Genomic DNA, 24,764 nt, shown 5'->3' with positions numbered 1-24,764 from the left:
AGTCCCTACCTGGTGACACGGGCTCCCCAGGGAGGAAGAATCCTGAAAGTATCTTTAAAGATGGGCAGTCTGGGGGAGTTCCAGCGATGTTCCAAGCTCTTTGGAGTTTTCTGTCCAAAGTCGCAGGACCGCGTGCGCGGCTCTCGGAGGGCAGAGCCACTCGTGTGCAGACGCTCACCTCCTCCCCTCACCTCACCCAGACCATTGCCTCAGCAGCTTGGCTGTGTTATGGAGACATTTCAGCGTGAAATTTGTTTTTCCTCACTGAACTTTAAGCAGAATTTCAAGTGCCAAGTCTCCAAAGCCAAGTGGGGCTATTAAGAGATAATTACTAATTATGTTAATTTGAGAAGGAGCTGCCTTTTCCTTCGCCGGTCATTTTACGTGCAGCTCTCCCGAGAGCGCCGTCCCCTCCATGTGTTAATCGCCGTCCCTCCGAGGTGCCTGGTGGAGGACAGTACGTCCGGAACCTCCACACCCCGAGTCTGGGCGGTTTGCATCCATCAGAAAGTGAAGGGAGACTGCAGATCTTTTAGGACCTCCGATGTCCTCGACACCACCGATTTATGCTCCTTATTAATGTGTCCCGTGACAACCACATTTGTTGTCCTTCATACTCAGACCGGAAGGGTACACTTGGCGTCTCGCATATCTCTTCTCTTTTCCTCATCATCTCCGAATCTTTACAATAAATCCTAAGTATCAGGTCCCTAGTAGAGTCACGTGACGCCCAGTTAAACACTTTGGGTTTTATGGGTCTTGGATGATTATCACCCTTTTTCCTAAAAAGTTACTATTGAGAAGAAAAACGAGTAATGAATCTCTGGGTTTGGTGTTGGTCACATAAACATGGCTCCTGCGACGGGCACAGCCCGCACAGAGGAGAAACCAGAACGACAGGCCTGAGGTGACATTTGGGAAGCTGGACATTCCTGTGGGCCTTGGAGAGGCCACGTTTCCCCTTGGTTCGCTGCACCCATGAGGAAGTGGGGACACTTTCTTCCCAGGTAAATTCAGGAGGCCTGAGGGAGTCATGTCAGTCTTGCTTGGGCAGGAGCCGAGGAGAACGTGGGGCCACCCATCCTTGGGCTCACCCCATCACGCACCATGCTCCGACCTTCAACGTTGCTCTTGTTGGCCGCGAAAGCCGTCCTGGGACTTGGACTTTGCTCCTTATACCATTGCCCCATCTGTCCAGACCAGCGTGGGGAAGAGCAGGGCCTTCCACATGCCCCAGAAATGCTTCCAAGACGCCCAGGGAGGTTGCAGGGCACATACAGCCAGACTAAGGGGCCCGAGCGTGGAAAGACGTCGCGGTTTGGAAGTCAGCTCTCGCGCACTCTGCGGGAGCGTGCGGCCGGGGGCTGAGGGACCGTCAGCCCCTGCCGGTCCAGTGCTCCCCAGGCCCCTGAAACCAGCGGGGGCACCTTAACCCCACCCGGGGGTCCTCTGGGACATCAGCCGTCCCGGGTGCTGTGGCTGGGCTGGCTCTGGCTCCCCCGCCTCCTGTTCTTTCCGAGGGGAGTTGGCACGGCCACTTTCGACGCGGGAAGCCAACAGGCGCCAACTGACATCTGAGGCGCGGCCGCACGGGTGGGGAGTCTAGGGCGTGTCCAGGCGCCCCGGCTCCGGGCACAGGTCCGCGTCCTGCCCTCTGACAGAGAAAGCCCTCTCCCAGGGGACCCTTGGCTGAGGGTTTCTCACCCTTGACAGAGAAGAGAGGTGGTCATGGTAAGGAGTTTGGAGCTGTTTCGAGCTGATTTCCAGCTGGGATCGTAGGCGAGCTGCTTAGCTTTTCAGGAACTCAGTCTTGTCCTGCATCACACATCTGGTAAACGGGGACATGACTGTTACTGGGCCCTTGACCCTGAGGAGTGATACCCTTTCCATGGTATCTGTGGTAGCTGAGAGAGAGTCTCCTCTGACTGTTTCACTGCAGATGTGCAAGTGTGACTTCCTCCTCTGTGAGGGACTGAAAGTGCCGGCCCCGACGTTTCTAGGTTATTCCAGATGGAGGTCGACTTCCTACAGCTGCCAAGAATTTAGTACGATTCTGAACGGTGCTTTTGTGCCTCCAAAAACATCCCGATAAAGAAGTAAAGCTTAATTACATTCTCTGGGTATTTTAACCACGTAAAGTTAGACTGATGCGTAGTTTTTATTTCCAGGATTTTCAAACTACCCATTATTTGTGTTGCTTCAAATGTACCCATTAGCAAATTGATTTCCATATTATGTATAGCTCGGATCCATCAAGGCAATCCACAAAACAATAATGTCCTAAGCTGTGTCTAAAACAGATGTTCCAAACTCATGTCCCTAAGTTCCTCCAGGACAGAAGCCTAAGGGACAATGATTATTTCCTTATTTATAACTGTATCTTTGCCCAGCTCCTGACACACAATGGGTGTTTGAAACAGCTGCTTTATACTAACTGGTTATTTTCCAAACAGAAATAGAATAGTTTTTCATCTTGTAAAAATTAATATTTTTGGAAAGAATTCACACGGCTCGTATGCAGGCAAACATCACATATTTTTGATAAACTCTGTCTCATCGAGCGGGAAGAAATTGCCAGGCGTATTACATTATTCATTTTTCTTTTCTTTTCTTCACGTATGCTGTGCATGAGGAAACGTGTGGGAGACCTCGTGTGGCCCCTGTGGGGAGCTGGAGGCTGCCCGTGGGTGAGGACTGTGGGCGCTGGGAAGGCTCCCCTTCTCCCTTCTCCAGAAAGATCTCTCTCAGTCTTGCTGTGGTTGACTAAAACCACATTATAATGATGACATTGGGTAAAAACTCTTCCTTCTAGCAGACAAGCCCCTTAGTCATGATGCCGTGTTTTTTCATCATTTCTACTTCCTTGTGAAAGTGCATCACGTGCTTTCCCATGTCAGCTGGGTGACATCAGGTTTTAAGAACGACCAGTCGAAGAAAGAAGTCTAGTTGGAAGGAGGCAGGTGAAGTCAGGGCCTGGCCACGGGAACCGAGGCAGAAGCCCCAGGACACCCGGCAGGGGGACGCGCCAGGAGACGCTGGCAGGGGACGGGCCGCCCGAGGAACGTGGCTGATCTGTCTCGGAGATGCTTTAAGCCGAAGGGCACAGGGTCCCCGGGAAAACGGTCAGTGTCCCTGGCCGGCCCTCGCCTCCCGCATCACGCGAAGCTCTCCTGGCCATGGGGAATCAAGAGACAGTTGGGTTGGGCCTTATCAACTCAGGATTTCCGAGCTGGACGAGTGGGCAGCAGGACGCGGGGCGCACCCAGAAACGCCGAGTCTGTATGCGGGAGATGCCCGCGGCGGGCCTGCTGGCCTGCGGCTTGTTCTCGGGCTTCCTGCGGGTTTTACGGAGCATTTTTAAGGCCCCAGATCTTCTTTCCTTTGGCCAGAAAGATGGGAATTAAGCATTTCGGGCGAGGAGCTCTATGAAGAGACTGTAAGTCCACCTCAGGGTGGTTGCAAAAGCTCAGTCGATGAGGACGTGGCCAGGACTCGATCTGCTGGTGGTCACTGAGTACCTCACGTCCCTGGTCTCGTGGGGACATGAAGAGCTGAGGTCACCCTCTGTCACATTCAGGCTGGCCATCCACGTATGGTATTTACGACCCCCCCCAACCCCCGGGAATAGGGAAGGTCACAGAAGCACGCCCAGGACAGGTGCATACCACCGAGATAACCACAACACAGGCGTGGCTCGCACCGGCCAGGCGGTCAGCCAGCAGTTTCCACAATGTATTCCCTGGAGTTCCGACGGTTTTCAAAGCTTCCTACTTTCTTTGGCATGAAAAGACGCTGCGTGATTTTGGTTAAAAAATATTCCACTGCCTAAAAAATATTTGATGAGCATTAGGAGGACAATGTGTGTGCAAAAAACCCTAAGAGAAGGAAGGTTTTCTTGGAGCTAGAATGACAGTTCAAAAAAAAAAAAAAAAGAAAAGGAAAAGAAAATGTAAGCAGTTTGTATATAAAATTGGAGGCAAGGATTTGGACGCGTGCGGGGTCAGTGCTCCAGGTCAGCGCTGCTGTGGCAGGAAGAGACGCCAAATAAATCGGTGGCGTCTATGCCAGCCCCACAAAGCGCCCAGTCCGCTGCGGGCTCAGCATCTTTGTCCAGAAGCCGGCCAGAGGCATGTTGTTTTTCAGGCTAAATGATAATCTTTGTTCCATTTACTGAAAACTAACGCTCAAATCATTCACCTAACGAGCATTTCCAGTCTGCATGGAGCCTTGACTCTGCTGGTCAGTGCTGGCTTCCCGGACGTGCACTCGGAATGTAAAAATGGTGTCCTCACAACTCAGCCTTCAACGGTCACACCGGGCGGTGGGTCCGATAACCTCCTTCTTACATTTTGTATGTGAAGAGCTGAATTGGCTCTTAGTCTACTGGTTGACAGGAAGCCTCCAGCTTGCCGTGTGGCCCTGGCATAGCCACGGCAGCCTGAACGGTGGGAAGTGCCCCCACAGAGACTGTGCACATTTTGGACCCGGCTCTGTGCGGACGGTCCATCAGAACCAGTGAATTACAAACCAGACGCTTCATGGAAACCTCGATGCAGCCCTTTTATAACTGTAATATCCCATTAGTTACATACGCTCTCGAAGGTTCCCGAGGCAAAGAACCTAACTTATTTCTTCCTACGGTTTCGCGCCCCGCTGTACAGCTTCAGTGGAGGCCAAGACGTCTGTAGAGCAGCTCCTCACGTCTCCTGCCTCGCCGCGCCTCGCAGGAAGACGCTCGGCTCTCCGGTCACCATCCTCTCCCCCAGATTCCTTCATTCAATCTGGAAGTTTATTTTCATTTGTGAAGTTTCACCGTCTCTCTGACTTTTATGGTAATCACAGAATCTTCTCTCTGAAAGTAAGTGGTGTTTAAGGAAAAAATAAAACCCACTAAGCGGATCCTTTTGGCTAGGATTAATCGACTTTGATTAACTGATTGGGAAGCTTCCACGGTTATTTCATATTCAATGTAATAACACAATTCTTTTAAAACTGTGCGTGACAGTTGACCCAAAGATCTAGGAAATGTAGGAAAGTGCAGGTGTTGTGATATTGAATGACTCCTATCCCAAAGGATGCTGGACCGGAGTGAAATCACCGCGTGGCAGGGTGACCCAGTGCACCCCACTTCCCAGCACTATGTCTCCTTTTGCTTGGCTCTATTCTTTTAAAAGTGTCCCGAGAAGAAAATAATATAATAGTTCTTCGTTATAAGCAGTTGAAACTAAACATGTTAGTTTTAAGCAAAAAAAAAAAAAAAAAAAGCCTTTACTGGAAGTGGGTGGCCTGGAGAGCGGGCAGAGGCTGGGGAGGCGCAGGAAAGGAGGAGGTGCTCCGGAAGGTTCCAGAGCTGGGTGGCGGGACAGTGAGGCTGATGCCTCCCCTCCTCCCGGTGATGGACAGAGCTCTGGACACCTTGCTGGACACCGATGAGTGCTGACTGTGGGCTATGCTTGGTGGAGGCCCCTCCAGGTCCAGTGCATCATAGTAAGGCCGTGGGCCGCCTGTTTTCCCAGTCAGAAAGACTCAGAGTCCGCACAGATGGTAGAAAATAACCCGAAATCTGAGACAGAGTTCTCTAACACTGCTAGGGACAGGAACAAAGAAGGTGTGAATGGTTCTAAAAGATTCTGGTTCTGGGGCGCCTGGGGGGCTCAGTGGGTGAAGCCTCTGCCTTCGGCTCAGGTCATGATCCCAGGATCCTGGGATTGAGTCCCGCGTCGGGCTCTCTGTTCAGCGGGGAGCCTGCTTCCCTCTCTCTGCCTGCCTCTCTGTCTACTTGTGATCTCTGTTAAATAAATAAATAAAATCTTTACAACAAAATTCTGGTCCTTAGAAAGACAATAGAAGCTGTAGATCAATTAAATATCGTCATACAGATTACTTAGTAGCAACTTCCGTTGGAAAGGGAGGCAATTGCTCAGCTGTGCTCAGTTATGTGGACCTTTCCTCAACTTTATCCCACGGAATGCTAACGTGAGACTTTACCGTATGGTCTCCAAAAGTTAAGTCTAAAATGTTACACGAAATTTTAAAAGTAATATGAATTACATTGCACGCTTCTCCTCGCCTTTGATGTTATCAGCAAGCACCAGGTCTGAGAAGCCTTCTAATAAAACAACTGGTTAAATTTACAAAAATCAAAATATCCCATTTTTTTTTTTATTTAAAACATGCATCTTGAATGTTGCATGAATCTCCCCACTTGGAACTTTCACTTTCCTCCGTTCCACGGGAGAAATGACCTGCTCTAAAACACTGTCAGATTTACGATTCACCCATCTCTGAATATCTATCTCTTACGGATGTCAACAGTCCACTGGAGAGGATATGATAATACGATATTAGTTACTTTCAAAATCTAGGAAATAACCCTCAAGTTCACATGTGCCTTGGAGGACAGGAAGGTCCCCTCAGCCTTCTGGATTCACACCAAGACCTGTGGGGCAGGCACCCCCACACACCCCAGATCCTTACCAGTGTGTTGTGTGTTCCTGACCTGCCGTCCTCTGGCAGGACAACAGGCGGGCCTCCCGACAGGTGTACAAAGCCACAGTCCCCACATCCCCGCCTGATTAGGTGGTCATTTTTGCATCAGTTTCGACCTTGAAAGTTTGCTGAGCGCTCCTCACGTGTACTCTCCTCATTTGAGCTCACTCTCTGAGCTCTTTCCAGATTGGGCTTATTTCTCTGTGATTTGGGGGCAGAAACATCAACATACACAGTGATGGTGGTTGGGGTGTGGCCCCCACAGACATGATAGGGGCCGTTCGGAGGCTTGGGGAGCAGTGACTCCCTGCGGTGGCAGGCTGCACCCACGGGCGTCCAGGTCGTCCCCCAGCGGTGTGCTCGGCTCCCCCACCAGTGGCCCTCCGTCTCCTGCTTCCGCCCCCTTCTCCGACTGTGCTCTAGAAACGGTTCCAGGCTTTCCCGATGTATGTGCACGCCTTCGAGTTGATTTTGTGGAAACGATGAAAGACATGCAATGCTCTCTTCGACAGACACAAAGCAGACACATCGAAGCCACAGACGGAGCCGTAATCTAGCTCTTGGGAAGACGCAACAAGAAAGGGAAGGACAAAAGAATGTCTCGCGGCGGGTCTGGGAGGATCTGGTGGAATTATGACACTGTTTAAGGTTGTTTTGTCGGCTGTGGGGCAGGTGACTTTAACTGTCTCCATTGGGAAGCTCACAGGCGTCCTAACTAGTCCCTCACTGCAGATGGACCCCGGCCCTGCTCAGCCAGACCTTCCGGCGTGACCACCCTTGTTAGGAAGTCATCGGTAGAGGCCCGACAGTCCACTTACGGCAAATCTGGGAACAGCAACTGACATAACAGTGAAAAAGAGGAAGAAATCGTATAAAAGACAAGTTGATGAACAGTTGTATCTGTGTTTCCTTCGAACTTGCATGAGCCTGGAGCCTCTCAGCCCTTGCTTGGTGGGGATGCGTCTTATCTGGAAGGTGTAGAAGTAGAAGGTGTAGCATACCCATCGCTTCTTGGTGGTGAGTCCACATTAAACTTTACGCATTCGATGTCCCCATTACATTGAGGACCACGGTCTCAGAAACACTGCTCCACTGCGAAACTCTACAAGAGCCACAATTATCAGAGCCGGAAGCCAGCAGCAGGGCACTGATGAACAGACCTAAATGCAGACTCAGGAGTTTTCCCTTTCTGAGCTAGGACGAACCCCAACAGAAGACGGACCAGGACGGTAACGGCTTCTTTGTTACTCAACTTGTGTAAAGAATTAAAGTCATCAAAAACGAAAACAACAAAAAACGAACCAACAAAGTGAAGGAAATTGAGTGAAGGGATTACAAGAGGTAGAAGTTTATTATGTGTTTTAGGGCCAAATAAGTATTAACGTTGATATATATAAAAGACTTCAGAAAGAACAAGTGTTAAAAATTAACTTAAAAGACAGAAATGTAAGATCAGAATATTCTCCAAATGTGCCTGTACATTGTTTTCCTCTGGAAATAGGAACATTTACCTTCCGCGACCGGCCACGCTGTCTTCATACTTGTAACACGAAGGGCAGAGACATGACCACACACACACTTGAAGTCACTCAGATTAAGGGCAGTTTTTGTTGTAAATCGACGGGGAGTTGGAAAACAGTTTTACAAATAAAGAAATTTATGCTTCGCTATTGCACCAGCGGGGAAGTTCACAAAAGCCTAGTTAAGCCAGATGCACTGCCTGCCGTGTGTGACCCGGGTCCCACGCGTAACATCACTGAGATGCTGCGTCCCTGGTAGACCGGGCTCCGGGTCCCAGGCTCTGGTCCCCTTGCACTGCGATGCAAACTGCCTTATCATTTCTCAGCCTTCCCTTGTCCCTGCTCCAGATACAGAACCTCCCTCAGTCTGTGTGACCAACCAGGGGCCGTCCAAAACCTGCACCCAGACCTCCGTATTCTCCAGGTTCAGGCAGGAGGGCACATCCCATTCTCATTTCTGGAGGAAAGTGAGAGAGATGCATTGGCCTGAGATTAAAAAAAAAAAAAAAGTCATCAAGAATTGGTGATTTGTTTACAAAGGGATTGGAAACACAGCGGAGATCCTACCTGCATGGGTTGTGGTAAACTGGTGTTATAAATGAGACTCTGACGATGGGAAGAGTGATTTCGGTCTGCTGGTGTGGAGCGGAGTCGCGTGTATTGGGGGTTAGGCTGTGGGGGTGAACTGTGCTTCCTTATGAGGGTCTCAGTGATTTCACCGTTTTGTTTTAAAGTTGGCATGTCCAGAATCAGTGGTCCTATGGTGAGTTCAGATGTCCTATCAATGATTCTGTACCCAAATTTGTTTCCGGAGTCCAGATTTCATCCGTTTACTCAGTGAATTTAAAACAGGGCCTATATGTTTACCTGTGGCTTCAGTTTGATTTTGACTTTGTTTCTCCAGCACAGACCCTGAGCCGGCTTAATCTAGGAGATTGGAACGGTGAACTCATCCTTTACGCATGAGAGTAGATAAAACACATTCTGTACACAAACACACAGAAACACGCACACGAAGTGAGCCAGAATGCTTTCATTTTAAATCCAGACGCAGAACAACCAAAAAAGTGGACTTAAATCTGATGAACTCATTTTATAATATTCAGATTTAGGTCCAGCACGACATGGAACGGACGGCATGTTTTATTTTCTTTGCAAATAGTAAATAATTCGAAAATCACAACAAACAAGGTGATCATCTAGACTTATCTCTCTGTGTGTGGTGGTGTGTACGAACAGCAAGCTGGAGGCTTTTTTTTTCCTATTTGTCATTTGAGAGAGAGAATTTAAAATGTCCTAGTCTCTAATCTTATTTCGTTATACTCCTTACATATTTTTGTCTTACGCAACGATTTATTTTGAAATTTAATCTACGTGCTATATAGACATCTGGAAACCAAAGATGCTGACGTCTGGGTTTGTTCAACGGTCTCTATGGTTTCTTTAATCTTCAAATCAGAAAATTGTGTTACTGACACCACTTAGGCAAATGAACGCACAGGGGAGGATACAGAGACACAAATATTTGCATAGATGTGGATTTACATATATACAAACACATCCACACACTCATCACGACGCTAGGAGCTGCTTTCACGGTGGAAATGGCAAGGACGAGACCCTCCGTGGAGCCCTTTCTACCGTAGCTCTGCGTCACGGCCGTCATGGGCCCTGGCCACACTGCTTCTGAGAAGTTTCCACAGGAGGATCCAGGGGCAGTGACCTTCACCGGGCCAAAGAACACGGGATCGGGTGCCCCTCCACCCTCGCCGGGAAGTCCCCTCCTTCCAGAGCCCTGTGTGTCGGGTTCCACCTGACGAGCAACGGTTCCTCCCGTTGAGGACCTACATTCCTGGACTCCAAGCCTTGCTCTTTGGCGTCTTAGCATCCTGAAATAGCTGCTTGTCCCCTTGGGCCCCACTGCCCTCATCCGTAAGACGAAGATGGTGTCAAGCTAATGATACCCTGGGATCCTTTGCGTCTCCTGGTAGGAGAGGGATCCCACCGATCCTACTCCAGTTGGAGAAGAGCGGTCGGTCTGCGGTGTAGATGATCCTCCCCCACACCCTCTTCCTACAGTCATGCTAGTTTACATGACTGTTAACTAGAAATGAGGCTCTTCAGAGGTGCAGGAAAGGAGGAACCCAGGCAGGATAAGGTAAAATTCACTGAAGTTTGTACCATCACAGCGGGGGGGAAACACTCATGACAAATAATGGAGAAAACCATTCTGGACATTATTTAACCCAGTCTGATGTTAGTCCAATCATCCAATGTAGACTATCTGCTAGAGACGCCATGGCTCATATCCTGGAGCTATGACGGTCATGAAATGGAACCTATATTCTCTGGCTTGCATGGAGGTAGACGTGATGTTTCTGCAAAGAGAGTCCTGATAAGCCACAGAATGCTTTAGTTTTCAAGAACTGTCTCCAAAGGTGAATAGGACTGTGCTCTTCTGTCTTTCGTGGGCTGCATTATTTCCCCCACAAATTCACATGTGCAAGTCCTAACACCCAGGGCCTCAGAATGTGACCATATTTGGAAACAGGGTCTTTAAAGAGGTGATTAAGGTAAAGTGAGGTCACTTGGCGGACCCTGATCCGATCTGGCTGGTGTTCCTCCCAAGAAGAGCGGAGCAGGACCCAGACGCGAGCAGAGGGACGACCACGTGAGGACATGGGGAGGGAATGGCGTCTGCACGGCCAGGAGAGAGGCCTCTGGAGACACCAGCCCTGCCCATGCCTGGACCTCAGCTTGCCCGGCGCCAGGGCCTGGGGCACTGGGGCTGGTTATTGAAGCTGCCCGCTCTGTGCTGCTTCACCACAGCAGCTCTCACACATGAATACACCGTGATCTAGACTTTTGTGCGTAGCTGTTTTGATCAATAAGTACAAAAGGCCCCTCCTATTCTAAATTTTATCTTAAAGGTTCATTTATAGGTCACCTAAACATAACTGATGAATATATACACACATGTAGAGCGGCGGGCGATGTCTCTGTCTTTGTATGTAAAAGTTGGGTATTTGCAGATGGAGGAGATTTGGATATCAGTGAGAAGAACCCTGATACGAGCAATAACATTTTAAAAATGGAAAGAAATGAGTCAAGTCCATTGTGGGAAACCAATCAGCTCAGCCTAAACACCCAAAAAAGAAAAGTCAAAATGAGTCGAGGGATTTCCTTCACCACCTGGATTAAGGGTTAGACGGTTTGCTGGTGAAGAGGCGTGGATGCTGAACTCTGATTTCTGCTGGCTTCAATTTTATCAACTCTCACTTTTATTGTTTCCCTGATGTCTGAGGTTGAAAACGTTCCTAAGTCTCATTACAGATAAATATCTAGACCTAAAGACTGCAGCCAGCATCCCTGCTGCTGATGTAGGCAGACCAGTGCTGGAGCTTGGGTGTGGGTTCTATACATGGCCCCTGCTTAATGAACAAGTACGAGATGGAAACAGAGACAGAGAGTCAGAGATAAGGTCAAAGTTCTCTAAGAGGTAAGAGAGGGGAAAGATAATAAGCGGACCATCTACGTAGAAGTGAAAGCAGATTCAGTGACGGTCATCTTCTTCAGGACATAGCGTATCCACAGTATTGGGTGGATGTGGCCGTGGGAACACCTTCAAGGACTATTTGGATGAGTTCTGGGCCCTACTTTGTATGACCTCCAGGCAAAGAGTGCTGAGCTCCTTGATGCCATGTTAGTTTTGTTGGCTTTGGCTTGGTGCTGGAATTTTGTGTAACACAGACACATGCAATGCTTGTTCCTCGCAAGCGTTAGCCAAGAAGCAAGATGGTGATTGAGTTATTGGACAGTGCCAGGAGGAGCCAGGGGTGGAAGATTCGGGGATAAGCAAGATGGTGATTGAGTTATTGGACAGTGCCAGGAGGAGCCAGGGGTGGAAGATTCGGGGATAGATATGCACCCTTGTGTGCACCGGGGCGTGAGCTAGAGGCACAGGAGAGAGGCTGTGGAAGACTTAAGGGCAGGGGACATGGAGCTCTGAAGGCCTGCTCCGTGAGAAGCATCTTTGGATTTGTATGGACCTGAGGGTTTCATGTCACCCTATCCACACGCATATCCACAAGCTTGCCAATCATCAGGACAGCTGGCTTGACAAACTGTAGAGATGTGCCTCCTGAGCTTTCAGGAAGGTAGTTTTGGGAGCTACTCCTTCAGTGTGGACCACAGAGAAGCCAAGTGAGATGTACCTTCTGACTCTTTTAGGATATTTTCAGAGCTTCTGTTACTGCTATGCCTGCCGTTTGCCATGATGGTTGACATATAAAGACGCCTCACAAATGTTCGCCACGTGAACGCATTCGGATTTACATAGCAACAACATCAAAATATACCAGACAGGAACCTTTATGAATCTGCAGTCTAACCCTAATAATTGATTCTACGGCAACTGTATCGAGGTGTACAGCGAGACAGCCCCCGTACTGAGCTATGGGAGCACAGAGCTCATCGTGATGCCATCCCAGAAGTCACTACGCACCCAGAACGATGCCTACCTCCTGCACCAGCAGGTGACCCTACGTCATCGTCATCACCCCAGACATGGCTTCTGAGTGTGGTCCCCTACGCCCTCGCCCATGGTTTGTCCCCTTATGTAAACTGCGACAGCTCACGCGATCCGTGCGCAACCCCCTCAAACATGTTCCTTTCGCCTGTAGTGTCCTGATTATTTCTTTAAGCAATTCTTATTTCAAAAACAAAATCAATTTTCTCAGTGGGTTTTAATTGAGTAGCTATTACATTTTGACACTGAGGGAGAAATAAAAACGTTCAAACCTAGAGAGGTTTATATTTTAATGGGTTAGTTTTTACACAGGAGTTTCACTTGATGTAATAAAAGAAATATAATAAAAATCCAATTTTGTAAGAAATGCAATAATTTTTGCATTAAAAAATTTTCCATAGAGCCTAACAGTGTGTTCGGGTCATGATAGCCTGTTTTTATCCTGTGCTTTGATTTTGCATTTGTATGTATATAACCCATAGACAGCATTAGCCCAGGGAGGAGGTCTGTGCCAGCTTAAGTTTCTTGTCAACTTAAGTTTCAGCTCCTGACTCCTTGACCTTGGTGAAGACATGGTCCTTCCATCAGGGACAGCCCTTGTCTGAATACACATAAAATGTTTAAGGCAAAACTGCAAGCAAAACGAGGGTGCTTTTAAGTCAAGTGCCCTTTTGGCTTTAGAAGGCACAGAAAATAACATGTAGGAGGTGAATTCTGATCAAGGCACAGGAAGGAAGAGACAGAAATTATTCTCTCCTTGTCTCCCTGTCTCTGTCATTCTCTCTTCGATAACATCTCTTCCTGCCACCAGGCTTTTGTTTCTTTCTTGTTTTGTGATGGGACAGGATAGATCATTTTTTATTAGAGACAAAGACAGAAATATTTATTTCACTTTGTGTGAGATATGCACAAAAGGCTATTTTAAAAGAATGATGTTTTGGAACTTTATGATTGATGAATGTTAACCTCGGGACCATAAGCATGGCCACACACCAAGGCCATTTTTTCACGCTCTCAAGGAGTCTGTGCTCTCAGTTTTACTCACGATTTTTGTTTTCTGTACGTGATTTTATACATGTCCGTCTAAAAATGTGCATGTGGTAGACATTGGCTGCTTCACAGTTAGATAATCTTCTAACATTTTGAAATCCCTCACGTCAACAAACGCTATGTGTATAGCGGACGCTTGAGTAATGTAAGGGCCAGAAGCCCCAAGCCCCGCCCAGCTGAAAATCCTCAGAGAACTTCCGACGTCCCCAAATCTAATGACTAGAGGCCTCCTGTTGACAGGAAGCCTTACTGATCACCTAAAACCCAAAGTTTGTACCTTGTATGTGTTGAAGATTGTATTCATGCAGCAGAGTAAGCCAGAGAAAGAAACTGTCCTCAAGAAAGTCATCAGGAAGAGAAAATGCACTTACTGTATGGCCCTGTATTTATGGGGAAAAAAGGTGGGTACAGACAGACCCGCGGAGTTCAGAGCCCCGTCGTTTGAGGGTCAGCAGTATTTTAAATCCAGACTCGGCCCCCTCTGTGAGTAGGTGGCGTAGGCATAAAGGAGACCTCTCTACCAAAAACACACAAACGCATTTTTCATGACTTGAATTCTATTCATTATCTACATATAAAAGCCCAAATTATAATTTAACTTCCTTACAAATTGGCTGAAAAAACTCAGGTGATTACATAAAATTATATGAACTCTCAAATTTGTTAGATCTAAAATAAGTACGATCCTAAACGCTTAGGAAGTGAACATTTCCCTGAACTTCAATCAGGACCGAATCGGCAGCCGCCTCCAGATGCCGGCGGCACGGACGGGAGGCCCGGGTACACGCTTACTGCACGTCAGGGCCATCTGCCCAGCGCGGGGTCTTGCAAGGGCTGGCAAAGTGAGGGGCCCCCACCCCACACTGCTGTCTAGGGATTCTCACCAGCTACTGTTTCTGCGAGGATTTTCCCTGGGGGTACAGCAAGGATTTCTATTGCAAAATTATTTTTTCTTTGGAAAGAAAATGAGCAGCATCAGGTCATTTGAAAACAGAAAATGTATGCTCGGAGCGCAAGTCTGGAATGAAGGCCCTTCCTGCGGCGAGTCGGCTGGAGACTGGCCCGTCCTTCCGAAACCTCCACGTCCAGCCTCAGTAGGAGAGCTGAGGCGCACATCAAGCGGTCCTTACCTCCGCGGCTAGAGTGACATCTAGGTTTTTATTCACCCGAGGCACAGGAAAAAGTGGTACTTCTAAATACTCGTTCACCGAACACCCGGATTTGCCAAAGTCTTCTTTTGTTCGGCCATCTGAGCTTGGGCGCGTCTGCTGCCTCGGCGGACGCCGGCCCCACACGGTCTGGGGGAAAGAGAGCGCGTGTCTCCTTTAAGGACACGATGCTTTCGCAGCCTGGAGCCCAACGCAAGAGCAGCATCTGCTCCTGCCAGGGTTGAGTGAACCCAGCCAGACTTGGGGTGCAGAGGAGGTCACACTCTATTTTGCTGACGTTTCTGTCATGTTTATTAAACTGCACTTTCCCAAAAGCAATTAAACTTTTAGGAAATACTGCATTAATTTTAACGAGAGGGAACACTTCCGACGGACTGACAAAATCTGTTTTCTAATCAATTCCTGGTGTCCCAGGCAGATGCTCCGAGCCGCCCTATCACGACGCCCAGGTCCTGCTTTCCAGAAACGGCGACTCCCCCACTTTTCATTGTTTTGAAGCAGAGAAGGGACTCCGCTTGGGTTTGCATTTTCAACCAGTGACAGGTCACGTTCCAGAGAACCCAGTCCCCTCCACCCTGCTGTAATGCCGCATCTAGAAGACGCATTTGAGAAGCCGTGTAAGACCCTGCAAAGCGATGAGGCGGGTCTTCCGTCCCTCAGCTGCGGGAAACAAGAATCAGGGGTTTCATCTGAAATAAATGGAGCAGGAAAGATTAATTAAACCTATAAAATTCTCCTAAGCACATCCTGGTCAAGGCGTTTAAGAGAACACTTTCTATTACGTGCAAATCATCGGGAAGTGTGGGGCCATCGCTCAGGTGTAAGCGCCCCTCCCGTGCAGGGCAGACTCCAGGAAAGAGTTTACTGATCCGTTCCGAGCGATGTCCGTTTCATCTTCGGTCCAAATGGTGAAGAAACAGCAACGGAAAGAAACCTCGATCTCTTTAGAGATCGTTAGAACCAGGCTCCGTGGGACAGAGCCCACCGGACTCTAGCTTAAGTGAGAAAGTGAGCAGGGACTTACCCTAGAAATCGTGACTGTCCTGCCCCACCTTTTGTCTACACTGGCTGGACTTTTCTCCCTAACCCCTCCGAGATTTGGATCCTCCCAGGAGAGGAGACAGAGCTGTGCCTTCCGGCCAGAGGTCAGCTCCTAGGAGTGGGAGCGGGATTAGAGCTGCCCACGAGGCCACTCGGACCACCCCTGCACCAGGGGCTCGGCTGAGGCACCCTCAGTCCTGCATGTCAAGTGTGCCCAGCGGAAGAAGAGCTCTTGTCATTTCACCTCTCGAGGAGTCAAAAGAAACGACCTTAGGATCTAAGAGCTACCTGAGCATCGATATTCTATGTCTTGTCCGTCCTAAACATAAATGCTACTTTTCTTTGTTTATATAAAGGCTCCATTCACTGGACACTAGTTCTTAATCAAGCACGAAGTCGCCTCTTTTGCACAAATATAAAATTTATGTTACCTGTTTGCTATTTTTTGAGATTAAAAATGTAGCATTAGCTATTGATGATTTGTATAATTTAAAACGGATAATAGTAATCCTGTGTGTGTATACAGGATTTGTGTGTACACAAATGTGTAATACAGAGCCCCCTTACTAGCCACTTTCTTATCAGAAACCAGATGCTAATTGTATTCATTCCTCACCAATAAAATAATAGAATAAACTTATTTTTGCTGCCCTTCATACGCAATTCCTGCAACTAGAATAAAAGACGACTAAGTGCCCGCAGGGAATAGAAAATACCCAGACCCTCAGATTAACTTGTTTTCCCCCAAATATTTATCAGTCTTCAGAAAAAAAAGCAAAGAAAACCAAAAAACCCCACCACTTTCTATCTTTATAAGTGATCAGGTTTACTTTTGGGAAAATCGAAAAGCAAATCCATGCATTTCTGGGTTGTGATTCTCTGATGGGGTTCCTGGGAACCAGGTCCGCTCACCAACCAGGAGGCAAGAGGCGCGTTTGCCGGGAAGTCGGTGAGGCAGAGCCAGGCAAAACCCAGACGCAGTAGCCTCTGTACCCCCATTCCTTTAAATAAAATAAACGGATCAACAGAAGTTTAATTGTGGGAGGGGGAATGGGTTGGGACCGAGGTAGGCACGCATGCGGGTCAAGGGTCTGTCACACGTTTCTAAACATGCTCTCCTTCCTGCTTCCTAAAGCCTCACAAGTGCAGCTGATTTACACGTGCACCGAGAACCGGAAAAACACTCCCCCTCGTTCTGACAGTAATGCCCCTTTATCTGATAGGGCCACATTCTTCAGTGAATTACAGCATATTAATAGCTAGGAATAAGCAATTCTCTTTGCCTAATGAAACACTTAACGGCACAGACTTCTGTGTTTCAGTGGGAGGAAAAACATTTAATTGGAGAGATGGGGTTAATTCAGGTTCACTCTACTTAGAGATCCTTAACGTGCGGATTCAGACGGGGCCTTGCGGGGCTGTTCCTCCTCGTAATGCGAAACCCCATGGCTACAGCTAACACCCATAGTCGGAATATTTTGTGAAGGACATCCATGCTTTTCATATTTTGCTCAGCACCTTTTTAAAATTTTTTTTTTTTAGTTTAGAAATGGCTATAAGAAGTGCTTCTAAAATCTTGCTTTTACCATGTAGACATTTATCCCTTTAGAAACCTTATTTGCTGGTAATTAAAAGCCCAGTTAGCCAAAGCAGCATCTATTTAGAAATCATATTTTTACGTGATGGAAGCAGAGTAGTCTACTTACTTCTGGTCTTATGAACTGTTTAGAACCGTCCGTATTGCGAAAACACGCACATTCATTCTACAGCATCTTAGAAAAGGAAGCAGGCAGACCTACAAAACGCCCAAATGTGTCCACCGCCTTTCCCGCGCCCACAGGCACACAGAGACACAACAAACACGTGCGTGGTTTTCAAACTGAACACTGAAGGCTCTCGGGGCGCGAGCCTCCAGTAAGAAAAGTACGATTTCTTTATTCTGCACTTCCTCACATGATGCTCCTCGGGGACTCCGCTTGGGCCGTCCCTGGATCACCACTATTTAGATACGGACACATGGACCTCCTGTTTTTGCTCTAAATTCAAGTTCACTCATCCTATCTAATGCCCTCGAAGCAACCGCTGTGACATGGGTCACTAGAAAGCAGAGGCACCCGTAAAAATTGTAACGGGGGGGGCCCTCCACAGTTGGAAGGCGGCCCTCCGTTTCATCAATTTAGTTCTATCACGGCGTCCGCCCTTCCTTCCGAGCTGCCAGACAGCGAGGCCCGCGGCGGCCAGGACGAGGCACCGTCCTGTGGTTCCCGGGCGGTGACAGGAGGAAGGGGCCACCTCCTCCTTGACACAATCTTTCTATGTCATTAATTTTTCATGGACTCGCGTTTCACAACAAGTCTGCGTCTGTCGTCCATCTGCTGCACTGACTCGGCTCCTTTTGCCAACTTTTCATCTGCATCTCACCACACTCAGCCGGCGGCCCCGCGCTCCGCCGGCCACTCTCACGGGCCAGCACCTTGCCTGGCTGTTCCCAAAATCCACCTCCGGTTCTCTGCAACCGCGTGACCCCTTGCCCTGCAACAACATCTGGATTTCAAGCATTAACTTGTTTTGCTGCCAAATGCCTCAAAAAACAGAAAAAAACAAAAAAAGAAAGGAAAGAAAAAAAAGAAAGAAAGGTCATGTGCCGATGACCGGATCCAATTCGCCGACTTCACAAGTGATTGTTTACAGAGCATTTCAAAGAGTTTCCCAAAGTCCCTGCCCTTTCTCTGTCTGGGGACCCACAGCCCTTGCTCGGAACCTCATCCTGTTCGCCTCCGGGAACCAGCTAAATGTGCGCCGGTTCCTGACCCATCTCCAAACAGGCTGGCATCTAGAACAGGTTTTTAAACCTTGCTAGGACCTCGAGTCACTTTTGCACATTGTGCTCCCAGTCGAGTCCTAAAGACGGTTTATTTACAAACTGCATTTCACGCTGAAGCACAGCTTCTTGGGGGACAGTCACACCCACGATGGAAAGAGCAACACAAAAACACGACACAGCGGTTGTGAATGCGCCACGCAAGCCCTCGGACTGGCTCCGGGTGCGCAGCCAGCGGCTGATGTGATAAGATCGGAAGAGACCGAGCCCCACCGAGCGTGCTGTCTCCGCGATCCCCGCCTCTTACCCCACCTGGCTGAGCTGATACTAATGTTAAATAACCTTAAACCTTTACCTCTCTTGCTGTGGCTTAAATGAGGGATCTTTGGAAACATTCATGCACCCGGGTTCTCGTCTGGCACGGGAGACACTGCTCCGAACCCCGAATGCAGACTCGGCTGTGCCCGGTCGCCTCGCCTCATGCCCCCAGACCTGCAGAATCCGGGGCTGCCTCCCTGAATCCCCCACGAGCAGTGAGCCCCGGGGGCATTTAGTAGATAAAGACACTGCACAAACTACAAGTGTTCCCAGTGTTTTCTGACAACACGTCTCTCACGTGTCACACGGCGCGCGAGCATCCCTTAGCCACCCACATGTGTAAAAATCACACGGCTTCCTTCTCCTTGACACGGTTGTTTTTTTTTTTTCTCCTACTGGAAACTCAGACTTTGACATTTTTTTCATGTGTGCCGAAAATGTAAATTATTGATAAATCATTTCTAAGGGAAAGTCCCAACTAAAAAGTGACACACAGAGAAAATGCAAAAATGCATCACGCTGGACGCTGGGAAGAGAACGGGAAGAGACGCGGGGGCGGGGGGGTGTTTTCTCTGAGCATCTTCCTTGAAGTTGGTCTGGGAGACAAACGCAGGCCCCGGTTGGTTCGTACCTGGGACTAAGACTTTCAGGGGCTTCTTACAGACGCAGACTCCTCCCTGTGTGACACAGGGACCACAAGCACCGAGTACCAGGAAAATGTCTCATTTCTGAGGCTCTGGATCCTACCTACGCTACTGCGAGCATCAAACCAGTCCCACGCTGAAGCTGTAGCTATGGTTTTAATTTTAAAACCCTTGGATTATTTTGACAATAATAAGGGAAGTTAAAAGAAAAACCCTATCGAGGCCACTTTCGGAGTCTGCATGCGGAAACCTGACAGCTTCGCACGGCCCCGGGAGCTAAAAGTTAAGATGCACCTTCAAAAATCAGCCTCGTCCATGAGCACAGGGGGACAAACCCGTACCATGGGCAAATAAGGCGAACATTTATTCTAATTTATTTATTCCCAAGCGAGAAGAGCCCTTGGCTTTGTGTCCATGATCACTGGACACAGTACTGGGGAGAGCCTCACCCAAATTCCTTCACAACCGTCAGAAGGCACATGGATTTTAAACTGTGACAAATACAGAGTTTTCATAACCGGACGAGCTTAAAAGCCGAGACTGTTCTATTCAACGGCCGTCGCTGAGATGCACAACCGTTAGAACATCATTTAAATCCACCAGTTTTCTGGGTCCGAGAGAAAAACAAGGGTCTGTAGTAACTAGGAATTACACACGTACTGACCTGTTCCCAGCAAGTGCCAGTAACGGTTTACCATGTCCCATAACTGCTGTTTCCTTTTTAATTTGCTCACTTACATTTATAGTATTAACTTCTTCCTAAGAAGTGAACATTTAACATTTGGACTCGATTCTCCCACCAAGGGAGCTGCCGGCAGGTCTCACAGATGTCACCCGACACGTGAATCCACGAGACGCAGGAATGAGCACACACAACCTCGTGAGCTTTCCCCACCTCCGTTTTTGGGTATGAAAATGAAGAGACTTGGTTTATTCACAGTAACCGAGGCATAGAAATATTTCACACAGAAATTTTACTTTGAATGGTTGTAGTTAAGTTACTACCAAATGAAGCCTTTCTTCTGATTTCTTATTTTTCTTTCCAAAATTGGACGCTTTCTAAAGCCAGCATGGCTGACATTTAAAGGTAAGAAAAATGAATTTGGAGAAAGGCACTAATGTCCGTCAGCTTGCATTTTATTTCTGTAGAATGCCGTTTTATTGTGAAATATTAGTCCGTACGCTTCCATATGAATATACGAAACAGACTAAACAAAGCTACTGGGAAACATGAACACTTAGAATTTACAAGACAATGTTTCCTTTTTTCCTCTCTCAAAAGTTAGAGTCATCATTCAATTCTGGGACTTCTCCCCGGATCTAGCTGTCACTTTCTGCTGGCCTTGTTTTGAAAGGCACCGACAGATCCGTGTCAAGATGAAATTTTCAGGCAGCCAAGTGGGCGGTCGGCATTGCTGGGGCAGCTCTGAGGGTTCCACCAGAATCACAGAATCCCCCATTCCAAAGCCCAGGGCTCTGACACCTCCCGGGAAGGTGTCCGCCGCCTCTGCTCCCTGCGGTCCCCACACGAAGCTGCCAGCAGGGACGGTCTGGTATGAGCATGGAGTCTGAGCCGTCTGGCTCCTTCCTATTATTGGAAGAGCCGCGAAGGGCTCCGGGAATGTTTGAGAGCAGCCGGGGACGGCTGTGGCGGAAACTTATGTTGGCTCACTGAGCGGATGAGCATTCTCCGGGCTGGGAGAGCCCCCCCACCATAGCTGACAAGGCACCCTGCCGCGGGGGGCTGGCAAATCTGACCCGCTTCCTCCGCGTCTGCCCCAGTGCTCAGTAGGGCTCCGGAGTCACTCTTTTTATTTTATTTTATTTTTTTTTTAAATCAGCACATTTCAAATAATAATCAGAGCTGAACTTTCCCCAGCAGACTCATCACAAGGAGCTGCTGAGAGCAAGTTCCTCCCCGGGAAAGAAAGAAGGGGAGGCACTGGAGGAGTCCTTCCCCGGTCCTCACACTGTGCCAGCCACCGCCGTGTTGTAGGGGATTGTCCCTTGCCCGGTGTGGAAGCCCCGGGCTTGGGATGGATGCACTAAGTTCCCGACCGCGGTCCCCAGAACCTTGGTGAGGGGCGCGAACAACCTGTCATCTGCTGCTTTTTCTCCCTTTCTGGTCTGCAGGGTTTTTTTTTTCTTTCTTTTATTCTTTTTCTTTTCCTTTCTTCCCGCCTCCCCACAAAGAGCTGCGATGCTATATGTCTTTCCAGGTTTTAATTTCTGCGCCCCCCCCACCCCACCCCAGGACCAGCCTTTGCTTTCTGCAGGTCCCAGTGTTTCTACAACACCCGGTTCCAAGCAGACTAAGTAGAAACTGTCAGGCAGTTTGGAGACGTGATTGTCCGTGCTCTGCCCGCTCCTTCCTCCAAGACGGTTTGGAAGGGGGAGCGGGCACCGGCAGGTCTGTCCCTGCTTCTGGGGCTGCTGGTTTCTGGGTTTCCTTCAGTACCGAGGGCTCATGTCGCCTCTGACGGTCGGAGGCAGAGCCGGGCTGTGCAGCGCAGGTCCGGGGGGCACCGTCCTCCAGCGAGGAGAGCGGTGGCCCCTCGGCCGCCCCTGCCTGCCTCCTCCCGCGGCGCCCAGCCCAGGCTTCGCGGAGCCCGCAGCTCCGTCCCCGCCGGCTGCGCCCTCGGAGCTCCGTCCCCGCCGGCGGCGCCCTCGGAGCTCGCCGAGGCCCCCCGGCCCCGTACAAAGGGGTCTGAACTCGGGCGCGCTCGGCTTGGTACCGACGCCCGCGGCGCCCGAAAGTAAAGCCGGGGCAGCCGGCGGCCCCCGGACAGCGGCGCGCGGAGCAGCGCGGGAAGCCGCGTCCTTACCTTTCCTCTTGGACCGCCGCCGCCGCCGCCTCCTGGACTTGCATTTGAGTTGTCCGCTCAGCCCTCCGGACGCTCTGCTGCTGCCCAGGACCGACGCCATGGCCGAGCCCCGGCGGGCCGCGCGGGCCAGGAATCCCGTCTCCGACACGCTCACCTTGGCCGCTCCCGCCGCCGCCGCGAAGGGCTTCCGCAGACCCGGGAGCGGCTCACTTGGGAGCACCGAGCCCTCGCGCGCTCCTCCTCCTCCGCCCGCGCCGCCCCCCGAGTGCAGCTGGGCGGGGAGCCCCGGAGCAGCCCGCGCCCCGCGCCCCGCGCCCCGCTCTGCGCCAGGACGCGCCGCCGCGGGCAGGGAAGGTGCGCGGCGGGCAGGGCGCTGCCTCCCCGGCTGCCTCGGCTTCCGGGCGGCCTCCCCGGTCCGCGCTCCCCGCGCGCGGCTCCGACTTTGGCACCTCGGCCGGTCCGGCGCGGCGGCCACTTTGAAGCCAATCACGCAGGGAGCCCGTCTATTTGCTGCCGCGGAGTCTAATTAGGCCCAATCACAACTGTCTGCTGGCTCTGACATCAGCACCGCCGGCCCCTCGCGGCCGCGGCCGGCGGACTCGGCTCCCGCTCGGACGGAGGGAGCCGCCAGGACCCGGCGGGGAGGAGACCCACCGGCGGGCGCGGGGCGCGGGGCGCGGGGCGCGGGGCGCGGGGCCGGGGCAGCCTGCGGGGGCCGCGGCCGGAGCTTCCCCGCGCGCGAACGTCCAGCGCCGCGCCTCGCACCGAACTAGTCCATTCACGCCGGTGCGCCCCGCGCCCCCCCAGACAGCCGGAGACGCGCCTCCTCAGAAGGGGATGCGGCGCGCGGGTCCCTGGAAGCCGTCAGCCCGGGGGCGGGGGTCGCTCCCACACCGCGCGCTGGTCCGCCTTCTGGCCTGTGACTGTTCCCGGGGCCGGGGCCGGAGACAGGGGTGGCTCCAAGGGTGCGGACCGGAGTCTGGCTTGTGAGCACAGGGATTTTAATGGGTCGCTTTATTTAGGTGACGGTGAAATGAAACACAGGGAGGGCTTTCACCGGATGGTTTTATTGCCAAATAGAACAAGCGGATGAAAGAAAGTCATACTTACCAGGAGGTGGCTTGCAAATTCAAATACTTTCCAACAGTTTTTTTTTTTTTTCCCCCCCCAGGGCTCTCCTATTGTTTCAAGGCTGTACTTGGGGAACACTAAAAATCTAACGTAAGATATAAGAAGAAAAATAACCAAGGCATCATTACTGCCTTTTGCAAGCAAGTCCCATCAGCTATTAATTATAATACTAATGGTTTGGAAAAAAAACCTCACCCGCAAAGTCATTAGCAAGCGCTATGTGTCATATGTTGATACGGAATCGGCACACAAGTATTCCTGTGTTATTTACTACTCTACACATACTGTTTCCAAGCTCTTTATGGGTTGGAAATGTCTAGATGATTTTCTTTTATAAGGAAAAATAAACCCCCGGGGAACATGGAAAACAATTAGGATGTTGAGATGTGTCCTGTGGGGAGTTAATGGATCAGAACTCATTTTTCGTTGGTGAGAGAGGAGAAGACATGTGACTCCAAACCCGAGCTCCCCTGTCCTGGCTTTGGGCAAGTAAATGGCGCCTCAGTTTCCCCATCTGTGGAATGGGTGTCACGACGGCATCAGGCACGTGGCTTCGTTCAGACCGGAGACTCGGTATAAGCAGTGGCTGGTACACGCTGATTACTTTGTGACTGTTAAGTAAATCAGTCGGGTAAATACTTAGAGGAGAAGGAGTGTATGTCCCAGGTGGGCCTCAGAGAGGAGGAGCCTTAACTCTCTGCTCATTCCAGATTGGTCAGGTCAGTGGAGCCGGGCCCCTCCTCTGTGCCTCACTCCACACTTGCAGGCCAACAGCACAGCTAAATAGAGCTGCTGGTTACTTGTCCCGGATGTCGGGCAGGTGCATGACTTGCCCACCTACTCTCCACGACGCAGGAGATGTTGGAGAGCACAGGCCACACGCAGAGACGCAGCTGGGGCCGTCTCAGACCCCCAAGCTCCCTGCAGCTCCCCTGCACGGACACGAAGTTGCCCACTTGAAACTGCTCTCCGAGCTCGGACACCCAGGGAGGGTGTTTTAGGCGAGCCCCACAAGCCAGAGCACCGTCCCCTTCAAGCCTGTGCACAGCCAGCGTGGGCCTCACTCACACTCGCAGCATCACATGAGGCAAAGGTGTTGTCCCTGACACGCGTGCGAGCGGACTCCTGCCGTCTGGGGGCCCGGCTGCGAAAAGACGAGGATTCAGCTCCTTCTGCTTGTTTGTTGCTTCGGACTTCGGTGTAGGGGAGGGAGGGAACTCAAAACCTG

At 50.2% G+C, this 24,764-nt stretch overlaps 1 protein-coding gene across 1 annotated transcript in view; it reads right to left on the bottom strand.

Annotated features, from left to right (window-relative positions):
- The window catches only part of ADARB2 (adenosine deaminase RNA specific B2 (inactive)), a 317,484-nt gene extending 294,472 nt beyond the window's left edge, over positions 1–23,012 (bottom strand). The window contains exon 1 of the mRNA XM_082739778.1: positions 22,406–23,012. Coding sequence (XP_082595904.1) covers positions 22,406–22,505 — 100 coding nt within the window. The 5' untranslated portion in view covers positions 22,506–23,012. The remainder of the gene's footprint in view (positions 1–22,405) is intronic.
- Positions 23,013–24,764: the final 1,752 nt, after the last annotated feature.

Source organism: Mustela nivalis (assembly GCF_964662115.1).
Source record: "Mustela nivalis genome assembly, chromosome: 7".
Taxonomy (NCBI): domain Eukaryota; kingdom Metazoa; phylum Chordata; class Mammalia; order Carnivora; family Mustelidae; genus Mustela; species Mustela nivalis.
Note: the sequence above shows the minus strand (reverse complement) of the source record. Positions and strands in the feature narration are given on the sequence as shown.